Source organism: Struthio camelus, chromosome 1 (genome assembly GCF_040807025.1).
Source record: "Struthio camelus isolate bStrCam1 chromosome 1, bStrCam1.hap1, whole genome shotgun sequence".
NCBI lineage: Eukaryota > Metazoa > Chordata > Aves > Struthioniformes > Struthionidae > Struthio > Struthio camelus.
In genome coordinates this window covers 88,931,409-88,956,832 of record NC_090942.1, presented here as the reverse complement: position 1 = coordinate 88,956,832, position 25,424 = coordinate 88,931,409, and the positions used below count along the sequence as shown (strand labels likewise).

The following is a 25,424-nucleotide window of genomic DNA, read 5'->3' as shown; positions in this document are numbered from 1 at the left end:
TCAGTCAAGGAGATGGGCATTCCTTACCAACAGTATTGCCTCTGCTGGAATACATCTTTTTCTCAAAGTCTGGTCGCATACAGGAAACTGATTTCTTGATGTTAGTGTTGGTTAATATTTTCATGCGCAATAGCTGGGAAAACAGTGAAGAGAATAAATCAATGATAAATAGAAGGGAAAAGGAATGTTGAAGAAAATCTCACAATACCAAGTATTAGTGAGTGGGCTGGTGGCAACTAAAATTCTTAAAAGTGCTACTTGTTTGTATACACGTTCATAGATTCACAGGCTCAGACTCTGGGCAGTGTGTGAGGAGTGGAAACCAACTTCTGAGGAATACCAGGGCCAATTCTTATCTCTCATAAAACTAAATTGCAGCCAGTTCTGTGCTTCATATACTTGACTCTAACAATGAGGTTATTTTTATTATTGTTAGCCATACCTCTCATGAAAAACTTAGGAAAAAAAGTTATAAATTTTGAATCTATGCACATGTTTAGAACACAGAGATCTGACTTGTAGTTCACACACAACCATTCTTACACAAGTTACTACACAGTCCTGACTTAGAAAACAGATGGGGAACTCAACCACAGCTTAGTATGGATTCTACTTTCATTTGAATGAGAACTCTAGGGCCTGTGCTTCCTAAGGGTGGAAGTATTGAGCTGAATGCACCCTCGTGTGCTTGCACTGAGAAGGAGACAATTCGTCATCACAATAAGAATGCATTTGGTCCTGTGAGCAGTGTTTGCTGTGATTTAATGGTCTGCAAGTCACTGAGAACCTGAAGTGCCACATGCCTTCAAGGGGAGCATAGGCCTCCATCCTGTCAGTGGAGGATGTACCTGCCTGTGGACTCAGACTTGCTGTTTGATGCACAGTCATCTGTTACAGGCTAACTAATATTAGAGGGATATTGAGATCGCCTTCAGCTAGCATCCAGCTTATTCTAGGAGTAAGCACCTGGAAGACGCCAGAGTACCATGCCTTTGTCGGGGAGTCAGGATCTGTGACAGGGTATTTGTAAGGTTCAGTTCCATCAGCCTGAGAAGCCTGTGCAAGTCAAACTGCATTTGGGGTTGTTTTCAGAGTGCTGGGTTACCATCTTGTTTTTAAGTGCTTTTAGTTATGTACTGTTCTTTAAGCAGCATTCTGTCAGGAGCAGCACTGACTGGGTTTAAGTTCGCAGATGGGCTGTTATTCTTTTTATGGCTGTCATGCTCGTTAATGTATTGGTTTATTTCATCATTAGCCTTGGCTATTAGCTATAAAGCTAAGTTGTGTGAAGAACTTCTTTTTATTACAGCCATTGGAAGAGGAGTAAGAACAGATTCAGTGAAACACAGGCTAAAAAGTTTGCGAATATAATAAAGCCAAACAGTGATCAATTAAAATATAGTGAGGTGCTCAAGTCTTACTGGAGCATTCTTGCCAGCCCCCTCCCCCTCCACCCCCCCATAGACACTCTAGCCTAAACGAAGAGTTTATACTGTCCTTCTCTAATCAAGGAATTTGTACTATGTTTACGCAGAAGTTCCATCTTTCCACAGAGTCCCCAACCAATTGTGGCTACGCTGGAGAAGAACAAGGCACAAAGGACTTGTAGCAGGAAAAGTCAGGGCAGCTGAAGCTTGCTAAGAGGAAATTCTAAGTGTTCAGGATGGTATACTGGCAACCGCTGGCTCATAAAGATTTTGTTGCAAGTGTACAGTCTCACCTTAAATAGATTAAAGACATCAGCATCACTTTGGTACCAGGGTGATCCTATCTGGGTCTTTTTCTTTTGGGGACTGGATTGCAGGGGCAGACAAGGGTATGCCTCAAAGTCTTCCAAGTGATAAGGGAACCCTCGTGCTCCAATTATAAAACTGTCATCAAAAATCTGTTCATACAGCTGCAATGGAAAAACAGAGGTCATTATAAGGAGCTGACCAACAAGCATGTGTATGGGCGAATCATTGGGACTGTAGACTTCTATTATACTTTAAAAAGCTTCACAGTTAGATTTCACAAAGCTTTACAGTGAAAGGAGTTGGCATCTGCCCAGTTTATGCTAAAGAACTTGAAACCAAAGGAGTAGACAGAGATGAGAAGTCTTTAGTCTGTGAACCTGTGTCAGTTTAGCCTCTTAACTCTATAATGCAAGATTAGGTAGCACACATGATTCAGTCTAAGCACAAGGCATTGGTATATCTGATTTACCTATTTGATGAGTACTGCTTTATATCTGTTATTAGATGATGCAAGAAGCCTTGTATGAGATATTTAAATATGTATTATCTGTGGCACACATTTTGGAATTGTGTCAGGATTTTGAATTCTTGTAGTATTTTTGTTCTAACTAAAAAGTCTTAAATTGAAGGCTTCTGAAGGGCCTCTAAAACACATAGCTACTTTAATGCAAGTTCCCTGAACCCCTCTACCTTATCAGTATGCACCTGGGTGCCAACAAAATCCTAATTGCTTTTCGTAAACCACTGTGTGCCCCTTGGAGCCACACTGGGTTCAGTCCTCCCTGACTACTCCTTCCTAAAGAACAGCAAATACTCAGGTGCAAAGGTCTGATCTGTCACATAGATATAATGCAGCAGTGTTTGGGGCAGAGGGGCAAGAAGACTTTACCGGGACAAAATTCACTTTTCAAGACTTGGCCTCACTGCCCTGTGGAAGACAGGAGAGCAGAGAGGCATGTGGATATGAAGGATGCGATTAAGGACCCTGCCTCAATGCAGAGAGCAACAGCAGCTCTTCTGCCCCACCCACCCATGCAGTGCTGTGCAGCATCCAGCACTTTCCAGGCAGACACACACAGTGCAGGGCAGATGCACTACAAACATGAGCACCACATAACTGCTCAGAAGAGGCGTAGGACTGGGAAATGGGTAGCCACATAACACCACAGTATTGTCCTGGGATGGATGGACTGTAGTCTTCCCCCTGCCAGGAGCCTCCTGCCAAAACAGGGAGACAGAAGGCAGGCAGACCTTGGTGGGTGAGTCATGGCAGGCTGCACTCACAGTCATTGCTGTCAGGGTATGGTTCTCCAAAAGTAGTACACTCTTGTCAACAGCTTGGACAGAGCACAGGGACCCTGGAGCCACTTTCAGGTCCAGAGTGACTTCTGACCCTAGGACTTCCTCCTTATGTGAAAAATTCAGGGCCACCTACAAAATGAGACAAGATCAGGGGCCTAATGTTGGGAAGTGGAACCATGAGACTCATAGGTGTCTGGGTAGCTGAGGGAAAGTCAGAGACTAAGGTAGGGAAGGATGTTAAGATGCTGAGACAGGCCCTTCTGGAAGCCAGAGGGAAGGTAACTAGGATTACTGTGCATACAGCCCAGCCAGAATTCCCCTACCATCATTCAGTCCTATTGCTCTAATCCAGGGCTACCACAGATAGCTAGATGGGCAGGGTTCCCCTTTGCATTAGGGAGAGTGTAGGGGGCAGCGTATTCCCAAGTTGCTCGTGGGGAATGGAGGGAGAAAGCAGAGGGGGCCTGGTTTACTCCTTGGGAGAGGACCATCACTCCATCCTTCAGGGCAGGACTAGGAATTCAGGAAGGAAGGACATTACTGGGTATCTGGCTGGGCATGTGTCCAGGTTACACTTCTTAGCTGAGGATAAGACAGGGCAGAGCTTATTTAAGATATTATTATCCTCTCTCACTGTGCTTTGTATTCCCACTCACCTTGTGTCTGAAGCACTTTGCAACTTTTCCACATCAGCCACCAGCTGTCCATATGAGAAGACTGCGTACACTAGAAGCTTGATTTCAGTCAGAAAGTCATAACCAACAGCCAAAGTCAATGAGAAAGAGCCCTTCAGATCTGCACAAAGTAGCAGCAAGGAAGAGGAGAGGGAAAGCATTCATCTGAATCTACACCACACAGAATCAGCTCCCTGGGGCAGGACACTCAATCAGAATCAAAAGAGAGAATTCAGTAGTTTCTACCCGCAGATAAGAATGTTCCAAACAGATGCTGTCAGAGGTTAACAATAACCCCAGGACACTGGCCAAGTCTTTGGCTCAAAGTTGTAAAAAATATTCCTCTTTCCTCTTGCACTTTAGACAAGCCCACAAACTACAACAAATTTTATATCTTCTTCAAAAGTACAACCCAGCAGCCAAGTCATAACGTTGGGTATTAAACTGATTAGACTAGGCAGGAGAAGGACACTTGCCTAGGTGGCTCCTGAACTGATATGAATGGGGAATGTGCTGGTCTAATGAGGTGGACCACACGCTAAGAATTCAATAGCTCCTGCCTCTGGATAAGAATAACACCTGCAGAGCATGTCATTGGATAGCAGTCACACTTTTCTGGAATGCGTTACGATGCACTTCAGAGAGTTCTACTTACTCTCATGCTGGAGAATTGGCATCTGCTTGTCTCCACTGAAAAGGATCCTGTCCTTTGCTATCACCTGAAGAGCAAAGAGAAGAGTCGTTCAAGAGGCTGAATTCTGCAGGCACAATGAATGGGAAAGAAACAAGAGATGAGAAAAGGAAACTTGTGACAGATGTTGTCACAGAAGCTTCTTTGGCAGGACATGACCTAAAGAACTCTATAGCCAGAGATGGTGATAGCATAGCGGGGAAGGGACCTGAGACGTAACTGTTAGGCAATAAGAAGAAGTGGCCACTTATAAAGCCAGAGACACATCTGAGTCTACAGCTAGCTTAAGCACCACTGAACTATGATCTTCGGCTTACTAGGATATGGTATTTTTTTGCTCTTACAAATGAGACCAGTTCAGTAACCCAGATACTCATAACCTCTCAGCTAGGTGGTAGTCACACTCTCCATTTAGACTCTTCTCTTTGACAGTGGGCTTCATCAGCGCACAGTTTTGTACCTCTGGTATGCATTAAGGCCCTTGGCAATTTCAGGCTATTTCCTGGACAGATACAGGACAGGGAAGGCCAGCTGCCCCAGAAAGAGCCTCTGAGTTCACCTAGATGGAAGTCTGGGGAACATCTGCTGGGCAGAAAGCAGAGCAGCCCTCCACGGCCACCCATATGAATGTATTAGAAACTAGGAAGAATGGCAGTCTTTTATCACCCAAGTTTAGCTCAAGGCATTCCTAACAAGACAAGGCAGCTGGAAGCTAGGAGAAGGCCAAGGTGCTAGGAAACAGGAGGACAAGATTGGGGCAGAAAAGAACTCACAAACTGACTTCTACTGGTCTGAGGGTTGTTTATCCTTTACCATGAGTATGTGCCATTGTGAAAAGGATAAAATACCAGTAAGCATAATCTTGCCCTCAGATTCAACCGTCTTCTGTGCTCACCAAGAAGTAGAAAACCCAGTGATCTGCTTCAGAGCTGAGTTTATTCTGATTGAGCATATAATCCACCTGCACCTCCTGTGCTTGCTTACAGAGCAGTATGTCGTTCCTGGCCTGGATCTCCAGAAAGCTGTTGCTCTCAGAGTAGAAGGGTTTCAACTAGTGTAAGCTCTCCTCGATTTTTGTGCTCGAACTGGAAGGATTCTTCTCAGTGTCATTTGCAAAGGAGCAGGTACCCTTCAGAGCACAAAAGCGTGGCTAAACCATCAGTATCAAGTGACAAAGGAGCTTGCATACCTTGTACCTGCTGAAAACTCTAAGTTATTACCAAAGTTGGTGGGCAGAACACATATCTGTATGTTTAAAAAGTTATTTTGTTTAAATAGCACTTTAAAGGCAACAATACTTTCTCTGCTGAAGTGTTAGCAAAAGTCTAAGTCTAGTAGGTTCAGCCACAATCCCATTTTGTCTCCTCTCTCTTTCCATGGGAACATAACCCGCATCAGACTTCAATACTCTACCATGTAAACAGCACCCATACTTTCAATCTGCATTTCTCACTGGGTGCCCTGAAGCACAGCAAGAGCCAAAGTAGCTTTTGCATGATTAAGTTCTACTTCTCTGCGACAAGTTTAGGACTCTGTGGACAGCAGCCATGGGCCTGGGAACAAGTACTAAAGCCTGATTCCAGGCTCCTTGTGGACAGAAATCTACATCCCAGATTACAGGGATCTAACCCAACCCAAAGTAGGGAACCCCATTCTGGATAGAACTGGGTCTCTAGGGAAAACATCTGGAGCAAATGCTGCAGTCTATGGGGAATGGATGGCAATAGGAGATCCTATTGCTTGGGCATGAATTCCATGTTAGCTGCAGGAACACAGATAGTGGGAATGTGGGTGTATTACCAGGCTGGCAACAACAATTTTCACGTGTACTATCAGAAGTTAGGAGGAGCAGAAGACAGGTGCTTCCAGGCTTGGTCTGGTCCCATTCCTCAATCTTCCCTCACTGTATTCTCCTTTTTCTGTGGCCCATGCTCACCTGCAAAGAAACCAAAGTGCTGTTCCAGCTGGTGGTATCCAGCGAGAAGTGGGCTTCCCCTTTCTCATCTGTGAGGAATGACAGGTGGGTCTTCTCATTATTGATTTCAACTATTAGGTAGACTATTTCATTTCTGAGAGGAGAGTCACCACTATGGTGATATATCTGCAGAGAGTGGGAGGAAGTTAATGCCCCCTTGTATCACACCCCCAGGGACTGGCATCCTGGGAGATATAAAACACCCCATTTTCTGGAGAGCTTAATACTGATTCTTTCTATCATTAGGCTTCCTAAGTCCTTCCAGCTTTCAGATGGGTTGGATCCAAGTGAAAACTGAATAAATACACAAGAACACCTGCGTGTAGCAGTTCAGAACCAGAAAAAAAGGCTAGTATGACCAAATAAGAAACCCATACAGTGAAAAAAAAAGGTAATTTCCATGGATCCTGAGATGTTTCTTGGACAATGCTACAGATCCCCTGAAGATCAGAAACAGTCATTTCTACAGCAACTTACTCCTTCTGTTCCCTGCCCTCTCAAATGCTGGGGTTAGTACTGGCCGAGGTGGAAATGTTTCTAGTCCCAGTAGCACAGCACTTCTAGCATAGCCCAGGGTACCTGGGTCAGAAATGACTGCCAATGAATGGATATAAAAGGCTTTAGTGATTTCTGCCAAGTTACTGTGAGCATTTGGACAGCTGTCTAAAGTGAATATCATTTCCCAAACCTGCCTCCATCCCCCATGCCATATGCCTTTAATCGCATAGACTAGTTGCAGGAACTATTCCTGGGGAAGCATCCAGAGATTGCAGCTGGCCCCAGAATTCCTATCCAGGGAAGTTATGCAATAGGTTAAGACGAAAAGAATTTACTTCTCAAGGAGGCTTCACTCACGGCTGCTGTGTATCAGCAGGGCAGTGCTTACTTTCCTGCAGACCACTGCTTTCTGCCAACAGAAGGTTAGAGTGATGATATATTCTTAGCAGAGAAGGGGCCCAAGGGTATTACCTTCTCTGTGTATGGTAGTCCAGGTTCATAGAATGGATGGAGGTTAATAAACTCTATAGACTTCATTCTTGTAACAACAGGAATTTCAGCCACTTTACTAGTCTTCATTCCTGGTTGGAGAGATGAGAAATCTGTCAAACACTAGCAGTGCTCTTAGGGAAGCAGAAAATGAGAAGATCCTTCTCCACTATTTAAAGTACCTAAATCTGGGAGAGAGAAAATATACTTTTAGGGTATGATTCCTTCAGTCTGTCTGAGCCCTCTGCTTCACAACAGGATACATCATGCCCTGTAAGAACCTATTTCTCTTTATGGAAGATTAAGAGAAACTAGATGACTGCTTAGTTATAGACAGCTACACCTTAGGTCCTAAAAATGGCCTGAAAAGCCACACCCACATTGTCTGCTTTAGAAAGGTAGATGGTAGTTTAAACAGAGCTATGCACACATTGATGCTAAAGCTGAAAACCTGCTTCCTTATAGTCATTGTTGGGGCAGACGAAAAGGGACCAGCATGAGATTCCTAACAGCAGGACTATACATTAGCAGCCCTACCTCAGGCTTAGGAAAGGATGGAAGATGAAAGGAGACTCTGTGGATAGGGACTTCCTCTCAGGATGCTACACTACAGTTAGCAAGGACTGCAATGGTGTGTTGCAGACTTTTACACGACTAGCTGGGGCTTCGCAACTGACTGAGGGACACCTAAGTGTTCAGGCAAATGCTAGAATGACCTCTACCTGCTATTGGAGATGGAGAGGGAAGTGTAGCAACAATACATGGAAGAGGAGGAGGTACTAGAATAGAGATCATTGTCATGACAGAAGAGTAGGGAACTCTCAAGTTACATTTCCAAAAGAAATTTAATTGCCACAGAGAGACCAGAAACAGAAATGTCAAAGAAAGACAGGAGAAGTTGCCTGCAAAGAGGGGAACACTCTTCTCATTTCCTCTAGTACCTGTTCTGTCTACCTCTATTGCTCCTTTCACAGCTATATAGCTATCAGATTCAGTTAATTCCGAAGTCTCTGTCTTCATTGTAAAAGTAGCACAGCCATTCTTGTCCATCTGGAGAAACAGATATAAACAGAGACAGAGAGACAGAGAGACAGAGAGAGAGCGAGAAAGGGAGAGAAAGAGCCTAATCTGGTAGGTGCTAGGTAATACTAAACAAGTTTTTCAAAATACTTTTGGAAGGTCAAAAACCTATGCTTCTGCAGAAACCCATCATGGATACCTCAGAGGAGAAACTGAACATGCTTGGATCAAACCATCACCAAAAAGGTGGCACAACCATGTGCTTCAGGCTGATCTCATAATGATTATGTTACACAGAAACTCAGAAGGAGACTGTGTTAAGCACAGCTCCTGCAGCTGAAGAAACGTGGATGTCTGCCTGAACAACAGGTAACCTGTTCCATGAAACATGAAACTGCATAGCCCGGTGGAATAAAGCCTGCCACTAAGAGTTCTGTGACATTCCTTTAAATCTCTATAACATGGTCATGTTAAACAACTGGATCCAACCAGTTCTAAATTCCAAGACCTGTTCCAAGCATCAAGGTGGAGATAGCCAGTCTGCCAGGAGGGGGAGACAAAGTGTTTCTAATTGCACCCATAAGTTCTCCAAAGAATCCTGCAAGGCCTCTAACAACTCATGAAGAGGGAGCTGGCATACAATTGATATTTTGGACAGCTAAGAGCTTACAGCATTCCAGCTGGAGTTGTTTTGCTACTGGATGTGTTTTAAAAGATGCAGACATCCAGCTGGATTTTCACATTCTGGCTTGGAGCCAGAAGGCCTGACATGTAAAAATATTTTCTTGTGATTTGGAGGCTAAATGAGGTACATCTGAAGTCTTTGGGAAAAACTAAGTATAGGGCTTAACCACAAACACATAATGAATACAAATGTTCTGAAAGTGTAATCAGTACTGGACACACTCAGCCACTAGCAAGCTTAAAATGATGCATAAGTTGTGTGGCTACAGCAGGAAACAAGGCACCAAGCTACAGAGAACATCTGGTGCTCTGATATCCTATTCATTGGTGAGAGAAGTCACATGACTGAATGGACCAGTGATCTGATTCTATGCAATATGATACCCTTGGGAAAGGTGCTGGCCATCACTGCTTATAAAGAGCTTGTGCCTTCTTTTGGGATATTGCATTAGATATGGCAGCCAGAACAGTAATTCAAGCAGTAGAGTCACAGGATGGTCTAATGGGGTCTACTGAGTGGGAAGACACTGGACTGATGAAGATTTATGCACACCAGAGGTGCATGCAGGCAGATTAAGTGGACAGACAGATGTTTCCAGCAGGTGATATTTTCCACCCTTCTATTTGCTCACCTACCCAGCTCTTGTACTCCTTCATCTCAGTAGAATTTGAAGTTTCTTCTTCAGAAGAATGCAAGCTCAGAATAAAAGAAACGTCTATTTTCCCCTGAATGGGCTTCCCGTAGGTGTACCTGTGTTGAAGGGGAGACACATCCACCTAAAGATGAGCCACTTCAGCAGAAAGAGTAAACAGTGAGACCAGGCCACCTCCCCATCAGGGAGGAGGTGGAGACTGGGAGAACTCTGTACCTTGTTAGCTCAGGAACTTCAGCTTATCCCTTGACATGACTTCACATCCTCAAGCCATCATCCCAACTGTCCCCTCTATCCAGAATCCTTAGTCTCCTTCAGCCATACAGTAAATGACCAGGTACAAAAAGGTCAGACTTCCCCGACCATTAGGTAATGAGAGAACATCATACTGGAATGCCACTACTCTGCTGTCAGCAGTCTAGAAGTGATTGTGGAGCCAAAGGACAGAGATCACAACGGCGTCATGTACTCACTTGCCACAGACCTTCACCTGTAATTCTTCATCCACTGTAGTAATGAACAGAGGGTGCTCAAGCTTCATTTCAAACTTCATCAGCTCTGCAGATAGAGACATGGAAGGGGGAAAGATATGGAGAGATGAAAAAAGGCCACAGTGATCATGGGAAGTGCCTGGAAGTTCTGTTATAGCTGCAGTTCAGATGGAAGGAAGACAGTAATGACCCCAGTTGTCCATCACCGTAGTGTAATAGAGGTTACTCCCTTCATTCACAGCTTCTTCTATTTGCTGCTACAGTTCTTCATGGAGGTGCTTCCTGCTCCCATTCAGTCAAGCATAATCATTTTAAGCAGCACAGGATTTTCTCCTAACCCACATCACCGCAACTGGACTGGGTTCAGGCATGATGCCACTTCCCATTATGGGAGGTGACTGGAGAGGACCAGAAGAGCCTAGAAGAGGGTGACACTGAGCAGCAGAAAGTGCTCATCGCAGGACCTGGCTAGAGGTAGAACAAGATGTCAGACTACAGCCTCACCCTTGCACCCTACACATCTGCAGAAAAATCAGCCCAGCGTGAGATGTGCTCATAGACCCCTCTGTCTATGTCCCCAAATTGCTCTTTTCCTAGGACAAAAGGTCTGATGAACATGGCCACATTACCCTGCTCTCTTCTCCAGCTACTCATGCTGCTTCTCCCTTGCCTCTCTCTCCCAAGTCTAACGATATGCATCAACTCTGAAGGTTTTTGCAACCCTGCCTCATTGCACTGAGATAGTATACACCCTAAGGGCTGCTTCAGAGGCCAGGGAGAAGGACAAATCCACCATGCCATGTCTTGACTTTACATTCAGCCATTCAGCGACACGATTATGTTCAGGATCTTGTTTAGGAAAGAACATACAGAGCCACCAAGTCACGCTGTGAATGTGACTTGTGGATGTACCTGGTAGGTCCAGCCACATTCAGGCACAAAGTGAGTGCAGAAGGTGCTACCAGGACTCACCCTTGCCCAGGTAGAGAAGATGCCAGAGCACCAAGAGAGGTTCCTTTTCCTTTCCCTGTTATTCTTCTAGGGAACATATGAATTGTGAAGCCTGCCAAAGACTTACAGCTATCAGGCAAGCGGTAATGTTATGACATTGTTGGAAGGAGAAGCATCTGTGTTTCATCTGCGGAGCACTTTGTCTTGTGCTTTGCGCTCTGTGCAGGTGAGATGCTGGGCAAAGATGCACTACTGCCCTGTGTGCATCACTGACTGTGTGCATTGCTGAGGTGCTAGTTTGAAAGAAGAGCCCTGGCTGGAAAGGAGAAAAGACTTTAGCTGTCTTATTTCTGAGGTTATATTTGTGGCACAGCTCAATCCAGGATTGAAAGGGCATAGGAGAAGAGATAGAGGTTTCTCTGTAGTCAGGTCTTTGTCACTCACCTCCAGCCATGTCTGGGGATACTGTAAAAACAAAAGAGACACAACCTTAGTGCTGTACAGAGTGAAACAGCATCCATGTGGCCCAGTATTAATAATACTGCTTGGCATGAGCCCTTGATCAGAAAGTTCTGCCCTATCCAGACCCCACACTAGGTCACCTCCTCCCTCTGTGCTAGCTTATACTGCAGTCTTTCTCCAAGGGACCAGCAGATGAGTGGTTTCCCTTCACAAATCACTTGTCCTTGTTGTTTAACAGGCATGCAGGGAGAAGGGAGGTGTCCCTTTCAAGAACCCTTTCCATGTGTATCATGTTGAGCCTCCTTCTTCCTGAATAGCACAGGGTGATACTCACCCCATTTTTAATGACCTTAAGGTCTTCGTCAAGGCTCACAATTAAAAACTTCACTGCAGAGGAAAATGAAAGAACAGTAAAATGTTCTAACTGCAACAGACCCTTGCATAAGTCTGCTTCTCCCTTTTTGTGCTCCAGTAACTTTTTCTCTGTTTAGCTCAGAGGTATTCAGGTCTTTCCGCAAACAGCCCCCTCCAAATGCAAATTGACTTTGTGTAGGAGGTTTATACACAGCTGAAGGCTGTAGAAACTCACTGTCTTTACCTGCAAAGACTGTTCTGATTGGTAAAACAACAGGTTTGGTCTGTATGCAGGCTATTCATATGGTGAGATCTGTGGAGTAAGGACTTTGTCTGTCTGTATTTGTTCAGCTCCAAGCACACACAAGCCATTATTTATGAAATGATTCTAGGCGTCCCTCAAATATAAGCAACAGTCTTCAAAGAATGACAAGAGATTGCCCAGTGTCCTGGAGCATCCTGGCTTTCCTTTTAGGCCTCATTTGAGATGCTTCACCAGAACAACACTTAAGAGCAGCATGCTGGGCATTTGATGCAGCATGGCTCAGAGGGGAGCATCCTGATTCACATCATTCCTTGAGCTGCCTGGTAACAGAGATCTGCTTTCTTCTAGCTGCAACAGGCTTAACTTGCTGCACTTGATGAAATATTCACCCACCCAAGAAGTGGTTGCTACCCTGACCCTTCCCTCCGCATTTCTACATGCCACCTGTTTGCCTTACCTGTTTCTCCAGGTTTGTAAAAGGCCTTGTCTGTCTCTGCCAGAATTACATTCTTCTGTGGCTTCATCAGCACTTTCTTGCGACCCTCAAATAGCACACTCTACCCACGGTGGATCAGGGCATGCATAAAAACCACCTCCTCTGGCTGTCAGATGAAAAATTTTAAAGTGTCTGAGACTGTAAGCAGCTTGATGGGGAAACGGAGGCACCTCTCCTGCCAAACTGGAACAATGCTGGGAGGCTGGGCCTTCCTTTGCTCCAATGTTTGTTACTATATTCTCAAAACAGCATTCAGAAATAAAATATCCTTCATCATCCCTTCCAAATTCCCTTTTCTCCATTCTCCTCCTTTGATTTATCTCACTCCTTTCCCTAGTCATAGTCTTCTCTATGCTCCCCAGATTCCTCTTTCTCCTTCTCTCCCTTTCTCCTGGTCGTATTTGCTTTTTTCCACATATCCCTCTCCCCTTTGCTATCTTCCCCATCCTGCATCTCCTCCCTTTAACATGGTTCAGATACAGGAGAGGCTGAAGCCCTCTAGTTTGTAAGAAAGGCAGTTGAGAAAGGTGAGTCTTACGTGTGAAGTGGAGTTGTCTCTTTTCTTGGGAATGAACTCTGGCCCTGGATTGTTTGGGATAAGGAAATAGAAAACAAATTTATGAGGAAGTTTGCAGGTTATCCCAAATGTGAGAGATAGCCTCACTGTTAAACACCCCCCAAACTTCATAGTCCAAGCTCCACTGTATGATTCTGTCTCTTATCCACTTGACATTACAAGGAGAAGAAGCAGTCACCTCCTGTCTCTGATTCATGAATGTAAGAGTGATCTATCTGACATGTGACTTTTCTGCTTCACAGAACTGAAAGATTTTAGTCAAACCAAGGAATATGGTAAGAAAGTCAGACCTGGAGCAGACCAAGATAGCAAATGGAAATGAGATACTGGTCAGATGAAAACTTTGGACATCTCAGTATAAGAAAGACATGGAGAGATTCTACATATATGTGGGGAAGATCACAGCTGAAGCATAGCTCTACTTCAGAAAACAATTCTGCCAAAAGGTGTAATGAACTACATCACCCAAGGAAAAGCCATCCCAGGTGCCCAGCTCACCAGGAGTAAAATTGTTTTTTGGTAACTGTAGACTTCCCTGAGTTTCCAGAGCCAGGACTGGCTCTTTCCTAAGGCTTGGCACTGAAAACTTAGTTAATCATTGTCTTGTTGATGCAAGAACCATAAGCGACTACAGCCCTTTCTTGAGTTGTGCTGAATCTGAAGGGCAGCTGGGGTATAGACCTGTGTCAAAGTCTGCAAGAATGATACAGAGACTTAGTACAGTGCTGAGGAAGACAAGGGCAGTTTATAGAGTCTCTGTGTCACACACATCTCCATGGCTCTCCAAAGATGTAACTGAAGTGTTTATAGTCATGTAGTCTCAGTATGGCTAGCTCAGATAACTACAGTAGGAAAGATGCAACAACATGAACTCAAGACAGCCAGGAGATATCCAGACTGCCTAGGTGAAATCCAGTTTATTGTGGGTTCAGCACCATCACTACCCATCACAGCTAAATTAAAGCTAGGTCAATGTCTATGCAGGCTGCAACTACATCTTGCAGTACAGATAAAGCTTTAGAGCAGAGCCACTCTCTCAGAGCTGGAGGGTCAGACCTCTGAGGAAGCAAGAATGAAAAGAATTCTGTAGGCATTGGCTTGCACTATGATATACAAGCATTTGCATGGACTGAACATTGATGAGGAAACAGAAAGGCAGTTTTTTCCAGCAGGTTTTAAGTAAGATAAAATAGTCTAATACAGATGAAAAGAGCAGGCTCTCATCTGCACAGGGAAGGATTCCTTACTTTGCTAAGTTACAGAACAGTGCTGTATTTTGCCTTGCACTGGTAGGGGAACAGACCGTTACCGATGCCTTTCATAACAAGGCAGAGAAAGACAGTGTGCCCAGAGAAGTGCTGGGCTTCTGTCTGAAGTGAAGGTGAGAGCGTCTTCTGCCAAACCAGCAATCACAGCTACGCTCACCTGGAAGTTGATGCACTCAAAAGTGCTTGGCTTTTACACATTCTTTTCTACCAGTGTGTGATTCTGGGCTTCCACCTCCAAGGTGACAGCCAGGTGGACAGCTTCAGGGAGGGACCTGAGGTGGACACAGAGCTTCTCCTCTCGGGAATGGTGAATGACAGCAGGGAACACCACCATATAGTGACTAGAAGAGAGCAAGAGACATTCAAAGATAATTCAGAGGCTGAGGTAGACAGGCCAGAATCCATCTCTGCTGCACTCATGAGGATGTAGACCATGGATGAGAGCGGTCTAAACCCTGCAGTGAAGGAACTGTGGTGCAGCTCACTTCTTACACCAGGAAGAGGCATCATCCTCCGTGTACAACCAGAGAGCTCTTGTCATATGCTTGTCACCTGACACCACCCAGGACCAGGCTACCCGGTGCAGGATTGCAAGTATATCAAGAGCAATGAGGCGGTGTGAGGAATGAAGCCAAAGACTCAGCCACTGAGGCATATGGCTTCAGACCCCACACCAAATTTCACCCTGTCGTTAGCAAGACATGAGATGAAAAAAAACATAAAAATTGTTGCTTCTGTAGCTTTTCAGTGTTAGCCCTGCACTGGCAAACACCAGGGTCCTCAACTGCAGTGGTGCTGGACACTCACAGCTCCAGCTGAACTCAGTAGCAGCTGATTCTGCTCAGGCTGCCTGAGAACAAGGCCTCCACCACTCATCTCTACAGTGCTAAATGATGCAGCACCTCACCACCACACCCTTCAATGACAGCCCCTTCCATCAAACCCACCAAAATCAAAAAGAGATAATCTCATGGTTCCAAGCTTGCTGCAGCTAGGAATAGGGTCAGAGCTAAGAGGAGCACTTGTGCTCCCATTGCTTGGGCTGGGACAGACAGCTGACAAGATCTGCACAGGAGCAGAGAACAGCCCATACTGATGGTCTGGTGCAGTCCTAAATACCCCCACTTAGATACTCCTGAGTCCAAAGAGTGGGAGAGTTGCAGTATGGAGACTTCATCTCTTCCAGGCTAATGACATTAACTAATATTTACTTACTTCCAATAACAACAGAGTGAAGGCCACATAGCACAGTTCTCCACCCACACCCAAACTCAGATGCCCATGGCTTTCCAGGCCATAGGGTGTCAAAGCACTAAGGGGAAGATGTGGGGTGGGTGAGCTCTAACCCAGATTGAAGTGGATTCATGAGAGAAACCCACCTCAGTTGTGGCTGGTCTGGATTCTAGCTGTGGCATCCCATGACAGCCAAAGCTGTGCACAAGCTCTTATCCTCAGTTTGAAGAAGGCATCTTCAGTACTCTGTCTATGCATCATTAGTGATCCTTCCCTTATCCAATTTTTAATTAGAGCTTGGAGCCAAAACCTTTCAACCCACCTCCATTCCCTTCATCACTGTCTCTGTTCACCTATCCAATCCAATCAGGTCTGATCCTCCTGGGTACAGAACCTTCTCCAGGGCTGCTCCTGTATATCCAGCATCAGATTTCCCTCTGTGCTCCACTTCAAGGCCTTTCCACATAAAACAAGACATTTTAAGGTCCAAGACCCCCACACACTTTAGCTAATCTCTACCTTACACCTCCCCAAGCCAGCTGGCCAATCTTCCGCCAGCTTCACCCAGCCATAAGGTATTTCTACTTCATCACGACCACACATCTCTTCCAGAATCCTCCCAGGATTGTAACCTTGCATTTCATTTTCCTGGGTGGCAGCAACCGCAGCTGAAGTGAACATGATTTGGACGTGTTTGTCCTCCACTTATGACCTTGTTTGAAGGTGGGTGTCCTCACCCTGCCCAGGCCCTAGCTGTGTTTTGGCAGAGCATAATCAAAGGTACATAACATAGAAGGGATTTGCTGTCTGCCCCCTTTGCTCCCAGCTGAAGCAATCCTCTGGATTTACTTTGGCATAGCCTTTGTATGTGTTCAGCATCCACTCTCTTAATGCAGAGTGTGCTGTAACAGGACTTTAACCTAGCCTTTAACCTAGCACTGGCAAGCAGATAATGTGTAAGTTTAAAGCACTGTATGTCACTGATCTGTGAATACATTCAATTCTCTGAAATCAACAGGTTTTTGAGTTCAAGCCTAAACTAGTGGGAGAAGAAAACAATCAGACTGCTATCTGATTTCAGAAACGTTACCTCGGCTTTGCATCTCTGAATGGTCAAGTTGGCTGCCTCTGAAGTTAAGTGCGAACAGAAAGACAACAAAAATCTAGTAACATGCTAAACTTCTTCCTTTCTTCCAGGCAGGAGTGGGGGTACTGGCAGAGCTATGTGGGGAGCCCCACGTTTGTCTGGCAGGATGCTGCAAGGCAAGAGTGAAGTTTTAGTAAGAAGTAAGTAATTTGTCCCAGGATGTTTCCAATGAAATTCCAGTAAAGAAGCTCCTGATCATGACTGATTGAAAATTGGGCCCCATACCAAATATAATAACTCAGCACTCCTGCTGATATCAGCAGTGCTGCATAAGAGAAGAAGGCAAAGCAGGTATCTCTCAGGGAAGTAGTAACAAGCCTTACAAAGCCTTACAAGAGCCTTACAAGCCTTACTTGAGGCAAGTGGCTCTGGTGTCTGGGCAAATAAAAATTGTCTCCACCCCTTCCACCCGCCCACATCTCAGCCCCAGCCATGCATAGTTTGATTTCCATATGTTTGGTTTTGAAGCAAAGAGAGAGACAGGCACCCTATCAGGGCAGGAGCTGCATAGTCCTTGAGCTCTGGAAAAGGGGGAGAGGGAAGAAAGCAAGCGGCAGAAGCAAGGGTGAAGGAGGGACAAAAGAGAGGCTCACCTTTCTGTGGAGGGATTTGACCTGCAATCAGCTATGTGGAGCCTCACTCTCCTGTGGGGCAGCATCCTTCTCCTGCCTAGCATGGCTGGAACACCTGCAATGCTGTAAGAACCTTGGCTGCTTCACATCCGCGCGCTCCTCTATGGGGAATCCTCAGGGTAGGGGGTGAGAGAAACAGTCAAAAGTCCTGAGACAAGGCATATTTTTCTGGAGGGGCATCATTTCTCATATGCCCTAGGTTTCACTTGGTTCTCATGGTTCTCATGTGCCTTCCTGTCCACCCCACAAGGTTTCTTGGCTCTTTTTCTACTGCCTTTGGTGTAGATCATGTATTTCTGCAAGGATTCAGGTCAGACAAGCCCTGCCAACTTTCTGCCTGTGTTTAATTCTGACCTGCCAACATATGCAAGAATGTCTAGTTTTAAGGACTCGTCTAGTCTAGTCTAGTTTTAAAAGCCTCTTCTAGGGGGAGTACAGTGTCTTCCCCTTGGACATGCTGCATAATCACATGTTGTGATATAGTTCACTCTCAGATAAGGCTTTACTGCTGTCTGTTTCCTACCATTTCCTTTAGCACAGAGCTTGGCTTTGTGGTAATACTGCTTGCTTCGATATCTGCTCTCCTGCCTGTGTGCCAATGCTTTTTGTAGCTTCTCCAGAAAGTAATCCAGCCTGACTCTTGGGATCCCTGAAAAACAGCCTTGGAGATGATGTCTCATACTTTTATAACTCATAACTTGAAAAAGCAAGGGGTGAATTGGAAAAGGGGTGAATGTGTAAGAGAATATTCCAGAGTACACCCAGGGATCATTAGGAGCAAGGGAGATCTGGGAAGTTCAATCAGTGAGTTTTTAGAGCACCTCCAATCCTTATGGTCCAATGGCAGAGAGGAGGTGCTATGAGGCATCCTAAGAAGAAAAATCAGGATACAGTTGAAATCTATTATCAGCTCCCCTGATATTAGCAGCTGACAAGCTGCCCAAGGCAGCTTGATAGCCTTCAAGTGTGACAGCCCTCAAGGCTCCTGCCCAACAGGACTGTGACACCCTCCTGCCAGGGGGCTGAGCCCCAGCAAAGAATTGCCAACAGTTCATGTCCCTGCCTCCAGCTATTCTGATCATTCCAGGTCCTGCCCTCCTGATGCCGCAAAAGGTGTCACTGGCTGACCCTGTCTAGCAGCGGTAAGCAGGAGGAGTCAGTGATAAGACTTTTCAGGGTAATCAAACCTCTGTTTTCACCAAAAGCCAAGGGCAAAAATGAATTTTGTCTCCTACCTAGTACTGTTCCCATTGCCAAGCCGGCTGTGCTGTATATTTTCTCCTGATGTGGCAGGAAGTGGGAACTGCCATGGATAGGCCTATGGGAGGTGAGGGCTGGCAGTTACATCTGGCTAAAGAAAATAGAGGGATATAAGACTGGATCAAAGAGAGGATCCTAAAGTCTGATCTGGAGAACACATTTTGATGATCAGCAGAAACGAGCTGCTTCTTGAATGTTGACTCTTCTTTGGTCCTAGCTGCCGCAGTACTTTATAAGGTGATATGAAACAATGCACACAGCTTCTTGGTGTTATCCATGTGCACAGCTATGGTAGTAGCCACAGACATGGGAGGTGTGGATTGAGAGAGCAAGAAGAACAAGTGTGTCAGGAGTTTAAGAGCAGGTGCTCATGAGACTGTGTCCAGGGCATGAAGTTATGACAGTGGGACCCATACAATGTGTGGCATTGGTTTTGAGCCCAAGAATAGCTCATAAGACAGCAGATAACTAGCCAAGCGAGTTGCTGATGAGACATAGTGTGGTTCAGTGAAAAGGTCAAAGTTTCAGGAAACTTGCAGAGTAGTCCAAGCCCTGCTGCCGACCCCTTATGTGACATGAGGAAGCCTTTTCACTTTAGGCTATGCTTATTTCATTTCCTCCACTTTATCTTGACTCTCAGTCTCGGGATCAGTGGCTATCTGTTATTGTATGTGCATGCAGCATGTAGCACAGACTCAGTGGTCATGCTGCAGTACTGACAGATGGAAAGAACAGTATAATGTGGTCTCACTGGCACCGTGACACTGGAACAGAGGGACCAGGAGTCTTATCAGGAAGTATTCAAATCCCATGCTTAAAAACAATCCTCCTAGGAAGTCAGCTTCACCTGGGATCTTTTTCTTCTTGTAGGAATTATGCTGTGGCAATACCATCTCAGCTCTACTACCCCTTCTCAGAGAAAGTATGCCTCCAGCTCAGCAGAAAACAGGCAGTCCCAATCCATGTGACAGTAACCTTGCAAAGCAAAGCTGAGAATCAGACTCTGATCTTTCAGTCTATCTCTCAGCTCACCTTCTTTCATTGCACAAGCTTCCAGGTGAGGAGGGGATTCTGAAGGTTGTCAGTAGGGTGGATGCCATATGAGTTTTGCTGTTGTTGGACCGGAAGGCCAAGGATTGTGCCTTCCCTTGAGCACCTCTTAATTAAGCACTGAATCTTCTGCTTCAGCATATGCAGGGCTGACAATGCCCTTCCTGCTCTGGAGCCTGACTGATATTTTACTCCTCCTGATTTTTTTTCAATTTTTCCTTAGAAAACGTTCTGAAAAGTGTTCGGAGATATTTCAGGGCAAGTAGAACTGGAGCAATATAAAATCGGTATCAAAATCATTATTTCAAAAGCCTACAGATCCAGCATCTTGAATGATGGTTAATTTACAACTATGCCTGCAGGTCCCTGCTCCTGTTGGAAACCCAGATGAAGTGGCTTTTATTGTCATCACATTCCTAGAAGGCAACTCAAAGTTTCAGAAGGAACAGAAAGTCCTAATCAAGCATGCAGACAAGAAGACTTTTATCCAGACAGACAAACCTGTGTATAAACCTGGACAGATTGGTATGGATAGAATACCCTATATGTTCAGACAGCATGCCAGTGTGAACAGGGCTTGTGTGTTTTGGCTGATCTATAAGAAAAGATTCACACAATAATATGTTGTATTCCTGAGTGCTCCTGTAGATCCAGAGTGTGCAACTGCCATAAATCCTTCTCTCTCCCACAGACTGTCTGCCTCAGAGGATCATAGCCCTATAGGCCTCATCACCACTCATAGTTCAGATCGCACAGGGCACAGCTGTTTTCCTCATGTCTCTCCATCATCTCTGTTCACATGATTCTCACTGCAGGCAAGACTGACTGCCCCATTGCAGGTCCAATGTCCAGAAAAAGTGCTGTTTCTTGCCAGCACAGTCAGCCCTCCCAGAAACCCCACATTACCACTCCTGCCCCTCTTTTCTAGCAGGGCTGAGATCTCATAGCAGGTCTTCAAACACAGGGTCAAGAATGGCTGGCTCTGGATTCTGCCCACACCTTCTGAGTGAAGCACATTGGCATATCTTTCTTAGAAATCCGTCCCTGTTATTATTAATGGACTTGATTTAATTTCAGCCAGTGTTGTTTTTCTTTTGCTCTGTAGTCAAATTGCGAATCGTAACCTTGGATCAGAACTTTATTGCCAGCAGTGAACCGGTAAGTCAAGAAGGGAGAGATGTTAATAAGTCTGAAAATGGCATGGGCTGCCTCTAAGATTTCTGGATCAATTCTTTGCACAGACAAGAGATCATCTATGGACATCTAACCTCAGTCTTGTTTTGGGTGCTTACAAACAGCATTAGGCACGACCTGCTACACAAATACTGCTCATGATGATGGGACAGCACCTGTGAATTGTTTAGGGAAGACTCGTGGATGGCTGGGAGACAAAAAACTCGGGGAGGTGAATGGTGACTTATATGAAATCATCCCACCAATAGCTCTGTTATTTTCTTCCCACAGCACCGCCTGGTGGAACTGAAGGTAATACGCCTACTTCAGAGAAAGTGGTGATCTCTTTTTTTCCTTGGGGAAAGCAAAGGTTTGGAGATGATGGTGGGGGGGAACAGAGGCAGAAAGCCAGTTATCTCAGAATGAATGGGAACAGCCCTTGACCTCTTGCCCTTCTTTGCATTAATGTCCACACAAGTTTTGCAGTGCAGTATCATGATGTCTATCAAATAGGGGTTCCTGCAATAAATGGTGGGTGTCACTGAGCAGCAGTTACCTCTCCACCAACTTTTCTAGGGTGGCACAAGACTTTTAGTCCCTCCAGACTACGAACTGGAGATTTGTGAATATCCTAAACAATTCTTTAAGGATTTTTTTTATATTTAACATACAGAAAATAAAAGTTTGAGCAGTTAATGTTGTGGCCACAAAGCCAGGGGATCTTCCCAAAGCAAGTCTCAGGTATTTTCCTTATAATCGCTTAGTTTAGTTTTAATATTATGGGTAAAATATAGACTTCAGTCACCTGAGCTGAGGAAAGATGCCTGAAAGCAGTGAGCATTTTGTAATAACCCATACAGGAAGGTCCCAGTTCAAACTAGCAATGGACAGTACCTAATGCACATTTGCATACCACACCCACCAAGCAATCAATACAGAAATACGTAGTTTCTCAGACACCTACTAAAGTGCTTTATGCCAGTTTATACAAATGTAGTGCTATGATCCCTTTTCACCATTTCAGACAACAGCTCTCACTTATTTCCTATGTTTATAAAGTGCCCATCAACTCATCACTAAGTCCTTCCTGGCTGGGCAGTGCACTGTAGCCAAAGTTCTGAATCTTTTATTTCCAAGAAACAGCAATAGGAGAACGCTGTCCACCACAGACTGACCATCACAATCAATAAAGCCTCCAAACGCCCCTTCAAACCCACAGCCCCTGCTCAGCATCCCTAGTCTTTACATCCTACGTTACCTGGAGGGGCCTCATAGTCCACCACATGAACTTCTAAACTCATTTCCACAGACTTTCCCATGGATTCAAGATAACAGACTCCAGTGTAATCAATTCCAAGTTGCTCATGCCTTGGACAGTTTATGCTGTCAGGATTGAGCCTCTCCACAGTGACCCAGGAGGCTATGCCAGGTCAAATCATCAGAGGGCATCTCTGAGAGGGACCACCTGGACTATAAGCAGCTGGTCTAAGAGCTATCTCTTAGTGAGATGGGCAGGCAGTAAACAACAGCTTTGCAGCAATCAGTGAGATGATGGTATCAACCAGAGAGCAATAATAAGATAGACTGGCCTTGTGGATCACAAAGAAAGGAGAAAGCTGGGACCCACCCAAGTGTTGTAGCTGTGTCATAGACCTGGGCTCTCAGGACAAGAGGATGTGGATATGGGCTTAGACCATGCTGTCATAGTTCAGATATCCTGCAAAAAAAATCTCTCAGCACCCTGGGAAATAACCACTCTCTACTACTTCCCATGCAGGACCCCAAAGGGAACCAAATTGCACAGTGGCTGAATGCTACCCCTGTGGGAGGCATTGTGGATCTGTCCTTCTCTCTGGCTGCAGAAGCAACAGTTGGAGAGTACATCATCAAAATGCCTGACCTCACTCATACCTTCAGGGTAGAGGAATATGGTAAGGGTCTCAGGGAGCTGTAGCAGCAGAGAAAGATGTGTTCCTTCCAGACCTCCACCCCACACACAGAGGGGTAAATGGCCTTGCAGCTGTGAACAGCTGTGCTAGTGTCTGAGATGTCCAACCACCTGACAATAGGTGTAATCACTGACTTTCATTCTAGCCCTATAGCTTTCTCCTGTCACATGTCCTGAGGAGGGATTGGGGCACCGTCCCATAGCTGTGATCTGTGAAGGAAACTAAGGATCTGTACTCCCACCACACCCTCCTGGCTGGGCTGGTAGTGCATTCCTACCAGGCCCTGTTCTAATCATGTCAGAATGGGGGAATGAAGGGAGATTTCTTTTCTGTGAACATCCCTCTGGGGAGGTCTGGGACAAATGAGTTCTCTCTCTCCACTGCATTATATTTCTCTTACTTTCTCACAGTGCTACCCAAGTTCAGTGTCTCTATCCAGATGCCTCAAGTGGTCACCATCTTGGAGGATAACTTCCGTCTCCAAGTCTGTGGCATGTAAGCTGACTTATCCAGGCAGAAGCTGTTCTTACTGGTTTGGAAACTGAACAGTTATCAATAATTGAGCTCAAAATGGTCTCTGCTAACGCTCCCCCTCCTTAAAATTTGGTACCCCAGTAACCACCGCTAAGGGATTCTCCTGGACTCCCACCTTTCTCTGCCTTCTTTCTCTCTACTTCTTTGTTTGTGAGCCTGAAAGCGTAACGGTGGACCCCCTCAGTGGGGCATGTGCCCTACAGCACTGTACCTCTACTGCATTGAGATCAGTGGCAGTATGGAGGGAATAACAGCTCCAACTTATAGCCAGCACAATGCTCCCTAGCAGTGCATGGTGGAACAGGAGTTGAGTTGGAGAGGACCCACCACTTCCTTCTGCCTCTTCTGATTAAGTCACTGTAACTTCTTGACCTATGCTGAGCTCATGATTCATGAGGATACTGCAGGCTGCTGGATTGTGTGGCTGCAAACCACAGTCTAGGGCTGATACTGTTCACCTTTGAGTTGTTTCTGTGTTTTTAAGTCTCTCTACCATGTTTGCTAGGTACACATATGGGAAACCAGTCCAAGGTAGTGTGAAGGCTGTGGTGTGCCGTAAAGATGTTCGGTATAGTCGGAAATTTTCCAAAGCCAAGCACAATATCTGTAAGGATTACACAGGCCAGGTGAGCACATGGGACATCCACTCCTCCTTCAAAAGCAAGGAATAGGGCCAAAGAGAGAAAAACAGTGAAGGAAGAAGTAGGATAGGCACCAGCTATAGAATCAGGGTTCTCTCAGCTCAGAGACAATTTACCAATATGTCCTTAGCACCCCAGCGTAGCAGTCTCTTAGCCCAGCTGAGGGATTTTGCCAACTACACTCAAGTACTCAAAGGTAGAAGCATCAGTAGGCAGGCTAACTCCTGGAAATTTGCCTACAAAACAGATATTGTGACAGGGCAATACAAAATGCAGACACGTTCCACATAATTGGCTTCTACTGAATGCTTTTTTTGCACCAGCTTTTCATCTGGTGCAAACACCTATGTGCTGAGTCCCAGAAACGGCTGTTCTGGAGAGACAGAAATTCTCTCTTGCTACCAAGCATGCAATTGCAGCTCAACACAAACTATAGTCATTCATCTTTGGGGTTGAATAAATGCATATATATTTGTTTACAGCACACAGCTTAAAGGTAAAGTCTGCCCTATCAGAAGGAATCATGATCTCAGGGAGAAATGAGAACTCATTTCCACTACTGGAGCATGAATGACTGTGTAAAGATGAGACACATGCTTATGAAATAGCATCTTCTATTAGTTACTGCTCCACAGAGAAGATGTATGTGTCATACCAGTATAGGAGTTGCTTCTTTAGCTCAGATGTCTTAGACATCTACTTTTAGACTTCTGGGCTTTGGGGTTGGTACGCATTGCAGAAGGGATTAGTGCATCCATGATTGGTTAACAGATACAATTTCACATCCCCAGACAAACGAGGATGGCTGCTTTGCTACTGAGGTGAATAATAAGGTCTACCACCAGAAGCGTGATGACAGTTATGATTTCAATCTGGAAGCTGTGGCTTTTCTAAAAGAAAGTGGAACAGGTAGCAACAGCTTTTTCCACACTTAGTGGAAGGACTTTTTCTTTACACTCATACATCATATCTTCCTTTGGGTTTTCTCCTGTAAGATTCCTTGGGAAGCCTAGTGGCTTCCCATCAAATCAGCAGAACTTTCTGCGTTGGCTTCTGGGGGGAGGAGGTGTTCAGTGTCTTCCCTGGGAACACCATGGCAACACAGACATTCTGCTCTATGATACCATCAAGGTCTGACTCACATAGGCAACACAGCTCCTCCAGTTACAGAATGGGCTTTATGAATATGCTTACTCCCCCACAATGTGTTCTGACCAGC

The 25,424-nt window shown here is 45.2% G+C and overlaps 1 protein-coding gene and 1 pseudogene across 7 annotated transcripts in view; one reads left to right on the top strand and one right to left on the bottom strand.

The window, feature by feature from the left end:
• LOC138068398 (alpha-2-macroglobulin-like protein 1) overlaps window positions 1–17,324 on the bottom strand; it is a 32,354-nt pseudogene extending 15,030 nt beyond the window's left edge.
• A 134-nt stretch (window positions 17,325–17,458) lies between these two features.
• The window catches only part of LOC104152054 (alpha-2-macroglobulin-like protein 1), a 28,088-nt gene continuing 20,122 nt past the window's right edge, over window positions 17,459–25,424 (top strand). For 3 of the 7 annotated variants that reach the window (XM_068955640.1, XM_068955650.1, XM_068955688.1), the window contains exons 1-9: window positions 17,459–17,663; window positions 19,729–19,915; window positions 20,271–20,433; window positions 21,014–21,066; window positions 21,373–21,393; window positions 22,859–23,012; window positions 23,441–23,525; window positions 24,070–24,190; window positions 24,997–25,114. In XM_068955640.1, the coding sequence (XP_068811741.1) occupies window positions 17,593–17,663; window positions 19,729–19,915; window positions 20,271–20,433; window positions 21,014–21,066; window positions 21,373–21,393; window positions 22,859–23,012; window positions 23,441–23,525; window positions 24,070–24,190; window positions 24,997–25,114 (973 nt within the window). In that variant the 5' untranslated portion in view covers window positions 17,459–17,592. Of the gene's footprint in view, window positions 17,664–19,728; window positions 19,916–20,270; window positions 21,067–21,206; window positions 23,013–23,440; window positions 23,526–24,069; window positions 24,191–24,996; window positions 25,115–25,424 lie in introns of all 7 variants that reach the window. The other 4 variants (XM_068955630.1, XM_068955681.1, XM_068955672.1 and 1 more) reach the window with 4 other exon arrangements.